The 15,414-nt window shown below is 33.8% G+C and overlaps 2 protein-coding genes across 3 annotated transcripts; both read left to right on the top strand.

Annotated features, from left to right (window-relative positions):
* The first annotated feature begins 1,330 nt into the window (after positions 1 to 1,330).
* Positions 1,331 to 5,561, top strand: LOC143452096 (CD209 antigen-like protein 2). Of its 2 annotated transcripts, none has more exons than XM_076952939.1 (9): positions 1,331 to 1,440; positions 2,438 to 2,527; positions 2,668 to 2,718; positions 2,790 to 2,887; positions 2,996 to 3,032; positions 3,120 to 3,164; positions 3,507 to 3,581; positions 3,781 to 3,928; positions 4,166 to 5,561. In XM_076952939.1, the coding sequence occupies exons 1-9, from the start codon at positions 1,398 to 1,400 to the stop codon at positions 4,431 to 4,433; spliced, it is 855 nt and encodes a 284-aa protein (XP_076809054.1). In that variant the 5' UTR covers positions 1,331 to 1,397; the 3' UTR covers positions 4,434 to 5,561. The 2 variants fall into 2 exon arrangements, with proteins under 2 accessions (XP_076809054.1, XP_076809053.1); XM_076952938.1 differs by having other exon boundaries at positions 3,781 to 3,934.
* A 2,762-nt stretch (positions 5,562 to 8,323) lies between these two features.
* Positions 8,324 to 11,905, top strand: LOC143452958 (uncharacterized). The gene is made up of 5 exons (XM_076954114.1): positions 8,324 to 8,461; positions 8,996 to 9,208; positions 10,020 to 10,105; positions 10,520 to 10,731; positions 11,178 to 11,905. The coding sequence occupies exons 1-5, from the start codon at positions 8,405 to 8,407 to the stop codon at positions 11,903 to 11,905; spliced, it is 1,296 nt and encodes a 431-aa protein (XP_076810229.1). The 5' UTR covers positions 8,324 to 8,404.
* The last annotated feature ends 3,509 nt before the right edge of the window (positions 11,906 to 15,414 follow it).

Genomic DNA, 15,414 nt, shown 5'->3' with positions numbered 1-15,414 from the left:
GTAATATCCGGTAGCAAAACTAACAATTAAAAGTTCAAGGTAATTTTCAAAGTTATTAGTGTGTGTTTACTAAACTTGTGTTTACTAAACAGTAAACGTTAATACGTTTACGTTACGTTTATATTAATGAAAACATAAAAATAGATTAGTCTGTGTGAATTTATTGCCTCGGAGATATTGAGATCACAAAATAATTGAACTAAATCCAACATGAAAGCGTGCACATACGAAAAGAATCATCGTTTAATGACACTGCGAAGCTCGATATAATAAGTGAGATCACCGATAGGTCACGTCCCTACCACAGCGCTGTGTCATATAAATCTTCTTAGTCACATAACTTATAAACAGAGGTAGGCTTTATGTAACATGAGCTGAATCAGTGGTTGAATCAGCTGTAGGTTGTAAGTAAACATCAACCGGAGATCTTTCCAAAGGTTATTTTCCGTTTCTGGTGGTATTGGTGGCACCCTTTTTCACAGGGACTGTGTGGTGTGCTGTAAAAGAACTGTCGATTCTAGTGAATCTTACAAACGCATTCTCATAGCACTAACTATCCAAGCTATAGGGTGCTCGTAGCAGAAACTGAAAGCCATAAACACAACTAGGGAAGATTTCTATTTCCTCTCTTTGCTTATTACAGCTTCTGGGCGAGTAAGAAAGAGCTACAGCAAGTTCGAATGAAAAACTTCATTTAATGAAATAACCAGAAAAGTAGTAACCAGACATATAATCAGAAAAAACGTTACATATGGTTCCATATGTAACGGCAGCGTTGATAGGTTTGCAGCTATTTATCTGAAGAATGAAAAAAGTAACAGCTGAAACCAAATGATGATGGCAAAAAATCTCAGAAACTCCAAATAATGCCCAATCGAGCCTTTTACGTAGGTTAAACGCAATTGGTCAAAAATAAAATAGTAATAACCAGGTCGCCAACATAAGATGTCGATTGACGTGGTGACATGACGTTGTAAAACAATGTTATAAAGAAGGAAAGATTTTCACACCTACAATTCCGTAATAAACTTGGAATTGCAAGATTGAATATTTCAAAAATGCTAAATTGAAACCAATACTAACTGAGAAGGATGTTTAAGAAGGAGTCTCCGGACTAATTTTAGTAATTTACACTGAGACTGTTATGGTATCAGTCACATAAATATTTTTTTGCGCTGAAACTGTAACTACTGTCTGCTAGTTTAAAATTAAATTTCGTCCTTTATCCAAAATCATGTTCTAAAAGTAATCATTGTTTTATTTTAAGTAATACTACTGAAAAACTGCTGTTAATGGTTCACGTATACTTACAAGTGTGTGGTATTTTACAGTATTTACAGGTTAATTCGTATCTTTTCATATTAATTTGAAAGTGGAATAACTTCTAGCAAGAACACATGGAAGTAAATCAAGACGTGAAAAAGAAAAGAAACGCAGAAGGTAAAAATCGCTTGAAATATTATCGAGCTTGGGAATTGGTAAAACGATTTATTGCTTGCATTTACACTCGTCAACTTCAAGGCTTAATCTTACATAACCTTGCATGCTTCTGAAAGTACTTTTTATATTAATATCTGAATTGCTTTTACTTTGCGTCGTTGGTTTCAGAAATGCTTTTAAACTTATGCTCGCGTTTTACGTTTGTGAATTATTCAAAATTTCTTATTAAACGTTTGTATTGATAAAATGCATTCAGACGTCACAATTCGATTGAAATATCATTACGAAATACCTCATCATGCTAAAACTTCACCGTCATTTTTGCAAAACTATTTTTAAAACATTTTGACATACCTTTGGGTGTTTAATGATATTCGTGCTGAGCGCAAAAATTGTTACAATAAAGATTCATTTCCTGGACAATAAATAAAATTCGGAACTATACTAAATTATATACATACTAACAATTCATATATTATATACATACATACATACATACTTCTAACTCTATTCAATAGATAAATAAATTTCTAGACAATAAAATATATATATGCAATAATTTACATAATCATGATATTTATTATACAATAATCAAATATGACAAAACCTTCTCATGTCGAGCGTCAATAAATTCAACTAACGCCTTCTCACATTCAATAAACACTTTAACAACAGTAAAATCTAGAACAATAAATCTAGCTGTTTTAAGTTCTGAGATCCCCAAAAAAATGCTTACTCCAAAACACTTTTCCATAAAACCAAAAACTGATTTGCTGCACAAAATCAAATGCAAGATTTGAAATCAACATCAAGTGACCGCATGATATAAGCCACAAATCGTTTTTTTTTTCTATTCTAATCCTTAATAAGAAAGTAGCTCAACATTGGTTTACTTTGTGGTAATCCAATTTGATAAAAACTGTTCACTGAAATATCATTGTGGACTTAATTTTGTCGAACATTTACAATAATTTAACTGTTTTTGTCATTTCTTTAGACGTTTCCCAATCACAAAAAACGTTTGAAAAAAAGGAGAATACGTACGTGTATATAAAAGATTCCTTCAGAAATAACACAAACACAACAGGTAAAGTGGTTGTTTCAATACTGCATGTGAGCACGAAAATAAAATATACAGTATTACAAAAACCAAGCAAAATTCTAGTAAATTTAACTTTACACTAAAATATTTCCTCACATAAATAAAAATATTTCGTACCGGTATAGACTATGTGCATTACCATGACGTGGAAGTACCGCAAGAGCAACCAGCAAAAGGTAACCAAATTTTGTTTGATAGAACATAGATAGATTAGTTTAGAGTTTAAGTGAACTTGTACACATTTTAGATCGATCCTTCAGCTACAAGTCAGTCATCATCGCCTTTCTTTCTTCAGCAGCTTTTGTCATTGCTTGCGTTTGTTTAGGAATTGTTTTGTCGACAAAGGTAATTTTCTTAAAGTAGTCAATTCGTTTAGTTATAGTTTTCCATATATGGAAAAATATTTACGAAGAGTTACAAGGATTCAGAATTTTTTTTGCTTCAAATCTTTAGGATATTCATGCAGCAGAAACATCAATGAATACAACAGGTTTGTTAAAATAGCAGCGTCAAACAACTAAAAAACAAACCCTTTGAAATTAAACTTTTCCAAGTAATATCATATTTGACATCATAGATCGTCTGGAACAGAAATACAACGAAGCACTAAACAAAATTTCAGGTATTAATAGAAGAATACTGTATGTTGGTAACTATATTTCATTCACAAGTAATCGAACAGTAAAAGTTTAAATATAAAAGTATTTATATTCGTGGTTATAAAGTATTATAAAGTATTCAAAGTATTATAAAAGGAATATTTTTTTTTCTTCTTGACTTTCTGCTATGATGCATGATTAAATTTTTGTATGGTTTGTTCAAATCATATTGAAAGGCGCATATTTTCACTTAATTATATACACTTATGTGGTATAATTTAGCAGCATTTTCATTTACGAGTTATTAGCAATAATCTGTATACAAGCCTATACGTAACAATAACAGAAGAAATTTGATTTGTCAGAAATTAATCACAAGCAAGATATAATAAAGCTAAATTACAGCAAACTCGAAATGAAACTACGTACAATATGTCAAGGTTAGTACGTCATTAATTGCAAAAGTTTAAATATTATTTTTCATTGCAAACATGTGTTTACAGGATCTAAAACGCTTAAATTAATATTTGTCTGCGTGCAGAAAATTTCATGTAATACTTTCCTGGTCATATCCAGCTTGCAGTAAATAAAATTGATTTTGGCATAAAGAACTTCTTACTATTTTTGACACATACATAGGTGCTGAGGATGGATGGTATACGCCAAATAACGGATATCAATACAAAGTGGTGGATACGGTTCAAACTTGGCAGGAGAGCAGAGTTTTATGTCAAGATATGGGAGGAGATTTGGCTGTCGTGGGAATGAGAAACCTTGCAGTCAGAAAGTATAAGTAAACTCTATCATATGGCTTGTTTTGTACTTATTCAAAACAATAACAGTGAGCGATAGACTATCGAGTATTGCAACGTAAGATGTTACACCAATCTTAAAATGTTATTACTACCTTTTTTGGTATTTTCCAAAAAAGTATTTTCACCAAACGCAATAAGTTGATGTTACCTTCAATACTAAGTACAGAAAATCGAAAATAATTTTCATGTATTCTGACATTTATTTTAAGAGATATTGCCAATGAAGTATTTTCTTCGTTTTATCCTGCCTGGATTGGACTAAACGATAAAAGTGTAGAAGGACAATTCGTTTGGATCGATGGACAATCTCTGCTTAATGACGAGGCAAGTTGGCATCCAAGACAACCTGATGACGTTGGAAATGAAGATTGTGTTGAAATCAACTGGAAGTTCCCTGCAAGTAATGCAAACGATCGACCATGTAGCCAACAATGTTGGGCTTTGTGTGAGAAGCCCACTCGACGCATTTGTGATTGAAACAATACAACTATGAATATATCAATTGTATGACATGTGTCAGACTTCAACGTATAATTATGAGGTTGTACAGCGTCCAATACAATTATCAATAATTTTGCTACATAAAATTTGTCCATCTTTTTTATCGCAAACAAGACTACGCCTGCTCCTGATGGTAAAGCATTTGACAGAAACTGAACTTATCAACAAACATTAACAATGACTTTTCATACTCCGCTGCCCTAACGTATCGTCACAAAACCTCTCTGTTACTCTCTTCTTTTCCCATCAACACAGAAGCAATACCATGACGCAAAGGCATTTTTGAACTTCTACTTCACAACAAATTATGAACGTTTGGTAAATCATGAAAATTTTCCGAACCACGTAAATTATTTCAGTTATTTCGAGAATATTTTGTAATTTAGCCTAGCAAACCATGTACATTGTTTCAAATCATTCATAAAGTTTTCGAATCCTGTGGTTGTAACTTACATTTGTCGAGTCATGCGATGCCACTCCTTTGAAACAAATAGAACTTGTTAAACGATTTATCACAGCTACTGATTGAGATGAAAATGTTAATATTTTTGTTATTATTGCTGTGTTACCATAAACGGTTGTGCTTGTTGTAAGTATGTGAAGCGTTTGTTTTGTTATTACAGCTAACCGTAACGCGGCTTTTCAGAGGTTTTACAGTGGATTATTTTCACCAAATAAAATTCTGAATGTCCGGAGCGAGCTTGTTATAATCCGGTTGATGGGATTTGATCGCTTATTTATTTTAAATTTCTTAATTGGGAATCGGAAGTTCGTCATCACATGGAATCACGTCAAATAATCTTAATCAAAGTTATAGCCACAAGCAAACACTTACAAGTCGTAAGACGTTTTAAGCGTTCAATTTTGTATTGAATATTTTTAATTTGTTACTGTTATTATTAACAGATATTTTTGTATTCAACAGATGGAATTTTAGTGATTGGTCAGCAACATGTTTTTATCATAATTACATTAAGTCTGCCTTCTTTGTAATTTTGTATTCAAATGGTTTGGTAGAAAGTGAAATTAAATGTAAGGTTTAATATTTTGTGGATCGTGGTTAAGTTTTCGTGTGTAATCGAATGTTTACCATATTTTTTTTTATCAACAAAGTCGTATTCGCCTATTAATAAAATAGTGGAATTGTGTTTTCGGCTGGTTGATTCGTTACATACCATAACAAAATACGTGTGTATGCATGAATTAATGTGTAACATGTTCCATATAAAACAAACAAAAATTATTTTGCTCAATGTAACATATGGTTTTGTAACTTCATTTCAACCAGACGAATCGTAGGGATCACGTGAAGTGACCGTGAACAAATTCACCGGCGACAACTGATAGTGGACAACTGACTGGCAACAAATTGACCGGCGATGAAATTAACCGTGACGTAAATTGGCCGGCGATGAAATTAACCGTCGATAAATTGGCCGGCGATCAAATTAACCGGCCGAATTGGCCGTGAAAAGGTCAAAATTCTAATTCACTATCTAGTCGCTATCTAGTCACTATCCAATTTAGTATGTGTATTGCAGTCAAGGTTGCCACTCGTAGAGTTTTTTGGCCCCTTGTAGGGTGTAGGGTGACCCTACGGGTTTTTCACCTTTATTCATAGATTTCCTATTGTTACATGCATTTTCCCGGTCTAGACGAGTTGTTTGATGAGATTATGAAACAATGCGTTGTAGCCTATCTCATGTAGTAACAATGGACTCATTGCAATAACAATGGACACTTTAGTTAAGTAAATTGTCAGATTGAAGCTGTACGTCAGGACTCCCCTAGTTTTAAGTCTTGGTTATGGTTATACTAATAATTGTAAATTGCAAAAAGAGTTGGAGATCAACTTAAACACAATAATTCAGCTCTTGCACGGTCAATTTACCTCCCGGTCATTTTTCATTCCAGTAAGTCTGTTCCCGGTTAGTTTGTTCGCGGTCAATTTACATCACGGTCAGCTTGTTCGCGGTCAATTTACGTCACGTTCAGTTGTCCCCGGTGAGTTTGTTCGCGGTCATTTTCCCGCGGTCATATGTCATGGAACCCGAATGGTAGGTCATTTTTCTTGAAATCTTCTGCCTAATACCTAGGCCATTCATGGTCAGACGAGACATGAAATAATATGATTCCAAGCTTCAAGGCTCAGATCCACTAATAACAACAATATTGATATCCAAACTTGCAGGTCAGGCTTAGGCAAGTTGCGCCTGTGAAGAGTCGATAAATTTGACTCTCAAATGATGATTCTGACTTATTTTGTAGCGTTAAGAGGTGACAATTTGAAATATAAAGTCAAAGGAAGACACAACACAAAGTCACAAGTCACAGCAAAAAAAACATTAAAGGTGATATTAAGATTTTTGTGAAGAGTTATTAACGATTATATGAAATTTATGAAGATTCAAGCGTAGGAATTGCACAATATGTGAATCACTGCACGGGCCGAATAAGCTTTGCTCAACAATAAAGAAATATGTCAAGTACATTGATAATTTTCAACACGTACTTTTATAAAAATAACAGGAGTCTGAACTACATGACAATAACCCAAAAGCATGTTGATTATGACATGAGTTCTATTGAGAACTGCGGTACAGTTTTGTATTTGTTTTTTTGATCTGGATTTTAAAAGTTACCTTAGAAGATGCTTGGTTGAAACAATATGATTTCTCTCATTTTGTTAGACTATTACGTAGAGCTTTCAAAGTTTACGTGAACCAATCATAGAGCAATTTGGTTGGTTTTGTTTATTAGCCTGGAAATTATCTTAGTTTTGGGCGATTTTCAAAGATCCAGATTGTTTGCAGAATGTGTAGACAAAAATTAGCATGAAAATGTGTGAAATGCATATTTCTGGTCCAAAATGTAGGCCTATACCTTCGATTTTGGGCCAATATAACGGGAGCTAGAAATATCTTATTTAAGTTATATTCCAAAATATACTAGTTTTAGGCTAATTACTAACTAATAACTAACAATACTAATTAATATACTGGTTTTAGGCATGCTTAATTCTTGTGCAAAATTTTATCAAGTTCCATTGGGCAATTTCGATTAATTGCATTTTTGGTAATTTTATTGCTGAAAAGAACAAACTAAGTAATTAGCCAAACACACTCCTCACCTTAAACTACGTGCCTTGCTTTTCAAACGATTAACCACGCGCTGCCAGAAAACAAAAGCAAAATTTGTGTAATTCACATGATTTACGTTTTCGGCAAAGCAATTAAGCAAGCGCCACCTTCTGCAAGCACTTGCGACGTCATAATTAAGTAAATAAAGAAAGAAAAAAAAACACAAATGCAGAAATAGAAAACAACCAAAGTAATCAGCAAGCAGGTTCCTCAAAGAAAGACGCAAGTTTCTAGTCAGACAAGGTTTGTTGCAGACCAGGTAACCGGTAACTATAGTTAGTTAAATGCTTGAGTTTATCTGTTGGCTTGTTGCTCACATCAACAAATTTCTCTTCAATACCCACGACGTTTAAACTTGAACAGAAACACAGCTGGTTTACTAATTCGTCTGTTAACTGGTAAATTCTTTAAATACGTAGAATTACTACGCAGGGTACAAGCTCACTAACTTTATAACGTTCACAGTTGATTTTAAGCTATATGTTCTAGTCAGTCAAGCATGTACGTTAGCTGTTGTGCTAATCTAAAAACTTTAATTATTGTGTGAGCCACAAGTACATGTAGTATTTTAAATCGGATCTGAAATTTCGATTAGTTGTAGCCAAAAATAATTTACATATAAAAAGAGGATATTCTCTAACAGTATATACTTATATCCGATATATGCAAAATCTGCTTTTACAGTTAAGATTTACGAGTTACTTAAAAACTTGATGCTTTTTCTACAGATAATTTCTGTTGATTTATAGAATGACCAATGACCATTGACCACTTTTAGTATTTGCAGACCACGACAAATACAAACTTATGAATATGAGCCAAAAAATGAAGAAAGTCTTTGTGAAGAATACTCTCACAAGATGGGTGAGTTTTGTTTGATTCAATTTTTCCTAATACTTGTCTTACTCTGATATAAATGATAATTCTTTACTTTGAATTTAACAATTAACCGATTAGGAGTAAATAAGCGAAAATGCATTCGAAGCTAACAATATTGAAATTGTAAAACATGAAAGTTTGAAATGTTTTATTTTGTAAAGGTGCCCATACTAGACTTCATAATTTACGCAATTCCTAATTAAAGTTCTTTTACGTTTCTTTGTTGAACATATATGAAGTATCAGACAATCAATTCAATCAGATTTCCTAATTTAAACTGTCATAAAGCAAGAAATGAGGCAGATATTAGATTTCATAATCCATTGGCTGAAAAGTTAATGTTTCAATCTGCGAATTTAAAATAAAAATTTAAGCATAATTTTGTGCCGTCCGTCGCAGCACAAGAATGATGAATGGTAGACTATATCCTTAAAATAGATCACTTGTGTTAGCACTCGTTTTTATAGTTTTCCTACTATGATATGACGTTTTGTTATTGGAATGCTTATGTCATCGCAGAACACGTTAGACCGTGACCGACGCACATGTCCACCCGGCATAACAATCAAAGCATCCGGTATCTCATCTGACAAACTTGGGGCCTGGGCTGAAAAAGATTTTGCCGAACAATCCGTTTTTGGCCCATTTGAAGGTGCAAAGATTCTGCAAAATGAAAGCGAGGCTTTCATTCATGCAATGTCTTCGGAAGTAAAACATGGATTCGTACGAGAAGTGAGTGTTAACTAATCTATGTAGTTTCTCTAGTCCCTTCTTTGTGTTCTATTTTAATTATTGTTATACTATTGCATGCAAGAAGAAATTGACCAATTGCAAACTACAGAAAAACACGTACAGTGTGTTTATGGCTAAAAATCCTATAGATAAGTTTTACTTACGCTAAATCCTTGTGTTTCTATTGTTCCTATGGTATCCATTGGTATCATTTCATTTGTATCCCTGCCGTTGCAAAGTTACTAAACCAATTTTACTTCGTTAACTCATTAACATCTCATATTTCACACAAAGATTACTTTATTTAAAAGCTGTTACAAATCTTTTCTATGGAGAAATTCCGCCCTTTTGTGAGCTTTTTGGTGAAAGTGGTTTGTATTAAATCTATTTGTAAAGTGTCGCTATAAAGTAAGAAGCCTTTGGTAGCCATTTAATTCCAGCTATGGAGTAACATAGGATTTTTTATCATTTATCATAACTCAACTTGTTTTACTGTGACTATAGAAAAACATCGCCTCTGTAGATGACGATGTATATCGTAAATATTCGATACACAGATAAGAGAGTGAACCTCCACTACGTCTTTAGCGGTTTAATGCTTAATAATCCGAAAAGGTTTGAGAAAATCATAACATGAAAAAAATCAATCCGTTTATTTCTCGTTAAACACACGATTAGAAAGTTATAGATCTGCCAATATACGCTCGTACACGGAACGTAAAGATTCAGCCAATTCGAGTTCAAAACTGCAATATTGAACTGGTTACAACAACAATTAATACAGAACAAAGCTTATTATTGATTGTTGCAGATTTTTAAAAATGGAAAAGTCTCACATTACGTTGATGGTTCATATACAAACAGAAGTAACTGGCTTAGATACATCAATTGTGCAAGGTATGGTTTTTTGTTTATACTTTGTATTTCCAAGCTTCCTTTAGTAAGTCTTTATTTTGTATTTCTTTTACCTTGCAACAGTTAATCTATTGTGGTTGGTCAAATAAATGTTTAACGATTTGTTTCGAGATAAAAATAAAAAGTCTTGTTTTTTGTCAATTCTGAAGTGGTTTAACAGTCAAGTAGGCTACAATAATATTTGTTAGTTTTGGAATTTTAATTACATTTTTTACGTGCCATAGGCCTACAATAATCTGCACTAATATTATAATAACAACTTTTGACTATATACGATATGGTTTGTGATAATAAATGTTTTCAGAGTTAAGCAAAATCTGCTTGCTTGCTTGATGTTATTTATTACAAACTGGATTGCCAAGTTAATCCAATCTGTAAAAATCAACTCGTTTTTAGAAATCTCGACGAACAAAATGCGGAGGCTTTTCAACATCGGGATAAATTATATTATCTCGCTGTGAAGAAGATTTCATGTGGAACAGAAATCTTGGCTCGATATGAAAAACAATACGCTGAACAACTTGAAAGGTCAGAAGAGACCCAGGAAAGACAAGACCGACAGATCGGACCGAGGGATAGACAGCTGGAAGCTGAATGCAAAAAAATGGGTAAGTTTATGATGTGTTTTTAATGTATTTAAGGTGATGCAACTGACTTAGCATCACTAAGATGAAATTTTTCCCTGGTAAACATTAACGAGAGCTAATTAACTTCAGTAAACAACGTATTTGGTGGTTACGGAAACTTTTGAAATATAATCATACGATTTTATATATGTCTAATTTAAAGTTAGTACAAAACAACCGATTGTGCATGTGCGGTATTACCAAACATAGCTTTTTGGAAGTTACCGTTTCTTCCAATTAGACCACTCGAGTCGGGTTCAAAAGATAAGCAGTTAGCTGGCGACATGGATGAGTAATTACTAATTACGTATGCAGAAGTTGACTTCAGTTATTTAGGGTTTAATTGTATTTAAAATTCGCATTTAAAAATCAATGCTAACATATTATTATCTTAATCATGTATACGGATATAACCTTTGTTTTTTCAGCATCTACCGAAGATCAAGCTTGTGACGAATTTGAAGAGGTTTCTGCCAACATAGAGGCTTTGAACAGACATGAAAAGGATCAACATGTGGACAAAATTGTTACGACACAACATCAGTGCGAATATTGCGATTATTCTACAAACAATGCAGGAGTTCTTCGCAATCACATGACGATTCATACTGGTGAGACGCCTTATGTTTGTGAAACTTGTGACAAGCGATTCCCCATAAAAAGCAAACTTACCACACATGAGAAAATCCACGTCAGCGAGAAAAAATACGCATGTGTACAATGCTCTAAAAAGTTTGCTACACAGAGTTATCTAAAAAAACATGTTGAGAGACTTCACAGAAATCTGCTCCTTTACCAGTGTTTGGTTTGTCGGTCAAGGTTTCAAAACTTTAATGATTTTACGCGTCATATGCAAGCACATCCGGGCGCATGTCGTCACAAGTGCAAGATTTGTGATAAGAAATTCAAATGTGAGAGAGATTTAGAGCAACACGAACGCATACACACCGGAGAAAGACCTTACATATGCGAGGATTGTTCAGCTGCTTTTAAAACTAAAGGCGATTATCGAGTGCATTGCTCTGCATTGCACAACGAGACATTACCTCACAAATGCCCGAATTGCCAAAGGGGGTTTTTCCAAATTGCCAGGCTTCAGATACACGAAAAGTATTGTGGTAAACGTCGGCCACCTGGTGATGAAAGCAAAAACTAAAGGAATTTTGTAATTGCGTTTTAAAAAATTTATTTGAAGATTAACATTCTTTCCTTTTAATGAAAAAATTGTGTATTATATGTCTCCACGAGAAATACTTTAACACGTTTTTAACCTCGTATTATAATTAAATTCGTTAAATTGTTTTGTTCAAAGTGAAAATAAAAAGAAACTTTTTTTTATGACTGTAGTTGCGTGTCTATGTAAATTGTTTCTTTATTGCTGCTTCTTATTGCTAAAACTGCGTTTGATGGGAAAATTATGTAAACAGAAGCCTTCACCACCTTTGTGTGCTGACTGGCCCAGCTTGCGAGCTTCCATCATTGCAATATTCATGACCATGCACAGTTTCCCCTAAACTGTGCGCGTGCGCAAATGCGCACTGCTGACACGATCTCCGCGCACAAGAAAAAAATCGATGCGATGCTGGCATGTCCACAGTGCGGATGTCTGATGTTGCTCACGGTAGTCCAAGGGACCGGGTAGCGTGTTTGCTCAAGACTCGTGAAAAACTAAAGGGAACATTGTTCATGACATCGTCTACCGGACAACATAGGATTAAATGGAAGGGTTGCTGTTTCTGTGGAGCATCGTGTCGACTTGTACACAATCAACAAGTTACAATTCAACGTGATAAACGCAACTAAGTGATGAGCGCAATGAAGAAATGACATATGATATGAAATGATAAAGAACACCAACCACTCTATTACGAAAAGAAACCCAACTAGTATTTATTTGACAAACATTTTAGAGCTGTGTTGATTGTTTTTGCACCGTCTTAGACTGGTTTTCAAAACATCCGTCATACAGTCGTGCTCTCCATTATTTTTGTGTGGTCAACGGTAGATAACAAATAACCAACGTGTTCTTATCACATGCCACCTGCAGTCGAACAATCTCGATATCTCCATTTGGTTTGGTGGAAGTTTCAAATTAATCGATTCATTGTTCGACATTATGTCTCGTTGGAAAACGTTTTGACAGAATCGGCAGACACTTGCGGCCGAAATACAACCTATCTTATATTGTTACTGTTATTATTAACATAAATTTTTGTATTCAACAGATGGGTTTAGTGAGTGGCCAGCAACAGTTTTTATCACAATTACATTAAATCTTGTTACAATTACTTGTTTTGGAATGGTTTGATAGAAAGTGAAATTAAATGTAAGTTTTAATATTTTGTGGATCGTGGTTAAGTTTTCGTGTGTAATCGAATGTTTACCATATTTTTTTTATCAACAAAGTCGCATTTGCCCATTAATAAAATAGTGGAATTGTGTTTTAAGCTGGCTGATTCGTTACTTACCATAACAAAATACGTGTGTATGCATGAATTAATGTGTAACATGTTCCATATAAAACAAACAAAAATTCTTTTGCTCGATGTGACAGATGGTTTTGTAACTTCATTTCAACAAGACGAGTCGTAGGTCACTTATCTTGGAATCTTCTGCCTAATACCTAGGCCATGCATGGTCAGATGAGACATGAAATAATATGATTCCAAGCTTCAAGGCTCAGATCCACTAATAACAACAATATTGATACTAAAACTGCAAAAGGTTTTCCAAACTTACAGGTCAGGTTTAGGCAAGTTGCGCTTGTGAAGAGTCGATAAATGTGACTCTCTAATAATGATTCTGACTTATTTTGTAGCGTTAAGAGGTGACAATTCGAACTGTAAAGTCAAACGAAGTCACAGCACAAAGTCACAAGTCACAGCAAACAAAACCATTAAAGGTGATATTAAGATTTTTGTGAAGAGTTATTAACGATTATATGAAACTTATGAAGATTCAAGCGTAGGAATTGCACAATATGTGAATCACAGCACGGGCCGATTAAGCTTCGCTCAACATTAAAGAAATGTGTCAAGTACATTGATAATTTTCAACACGTACTTTTGTAAAAATAACAGGAGACTGAACTACATGACAATAACCCAAAAGCATGTTGATTATGACATGGGTTCTATTGAGAACTGCCGTACAGTTTTGTATTTGTTTTTTTGATCTGGATTTTAAAAGTTACCTTAGAAGATGCTTGGTTGAAACAATATGATTTCTCTCATTTTGTTAGACTATTACGTAGAGCTTTCAAAGTTTACGTGAACCAATCATAGAGCAATTTGGTTGGTTTTGTTTATTAGCCTGGAAATTATCTTAGTTTTGGGCGATTTTCAAAGATCCAGGTTGTTTGCAGAATGTGTAGACAAAAATTAGCATGAAAATGTGTGAAATGCATATTTCTGGTCCAAAATATAGGCTTATACCCAGGGTTGCCATACCGTCCTTATTTCTAAGATTTGTCCTTATTTTGAAGGTCCGTGTCTTAGAAAATATTTTTGTCCTTTTTTCTAAGAAATGTTCTTATTTTCGTCTTATTTTTAGAGCAGAGGTTCGTATTTTGGGCATTTTGTCACCTTTACGATTCTATTTTGTACCAAAGAGATACCAAAATTATGAACATGCAGATAGTGTCTTGTTTTTTTTTTTTTTTTTTTTTTAGGAACATTGGTTGCTTTCTCCTGTTGTACACTTTTTAAGGTGGTATTCGTTTTTCATTTTCTAGTCGTCCTTATTTTTGACTTGAGACTGATGGCAACCCTGCTTATACCTTTGATTTTGGGCCAATATAACTGGAGCGAGAAATATCTTATTTAAGTTATATTCCAAAATATACTAGTTGTAAGCTAATTACTAACTAATAACTAACAATACTAATTAATATACTAATTTTAGGCATGCTTAATTCTTGTGCAAAATTTTATCAAGTTCCATTGGGCAATTTCGATTAATTGCATTTTTGGTAATTTTATTGCTGAAAAGAACAAACTAAGTAATTAGCCAAACACACACCTCACCTTAAACTACGTGCCTTGCTTTTCAAACGATTAACCACGCGCTGCCAGAAAACAAAAGCAAAATTTGTGAAATTCACATGATTTACGTTTTCGGCAAAGCAATTAAGCAAGGCGCCACCTTCTGCAAGCACTTGCGACGTCATAATTAAGTAAATAAAGAAAAAAAAAACACAAATGCAGAAAAAGAAAACAACCAAGTAATCAGCAAGCAGGTTCCTCAAAGAAAGACGCAAGTTTCTAGTCAGACAAGGTTTGTTGCAGACCAGGTAACCGGTAACTATAGTTAGTTAAATGCTTCAGTTTATCTGTTGTCTTGTTGCGCACATCAACAAATTTCTCTTCAATACTCACGACGTTTAAACTTGAACAGAAACACAGCTGGTTTACTAATTCGTCTGTTAAATGGTAAATTCTTTAAATACGTAGAATTTCTACGCAGGGTATAAGCTCACTAACTTTATAACGCTCACAGTTGATTTTAAGCTATATATTCTAGTCAGTCAAGCATGTACGTTAGCTGTTGTGCTGATCTAAAAACTTTAATTATTGTGTGAGCCGCAAGTACATGTAGTATTTTAAATCGGATCTGAAATTTCGATTATTTGTAGCCAAAAATAATTTACATATAAAAAGAGGATAT

Source organism: Clavelina lepadiformis, chromosome 4 (assembly GCF_947623445.1).
Source record: "Clavelina lepadiformis chromosome 4, kaClaLepa1.1, whole genome shotgun sequence".
In the NCBI taxonomy this organism is placed as follows: domain Eukaryota; kingdom Metazoa; phylum Chordata; class Ascidiacea; order Aplousobranchia; family Clavelinidae; genus Clavelina; species Clavelina lepadiformis.
Note: the sequence above shows the minus strand (reverse complement) of the source record. Positions and strands in the feature narration are given on the sequence as shown.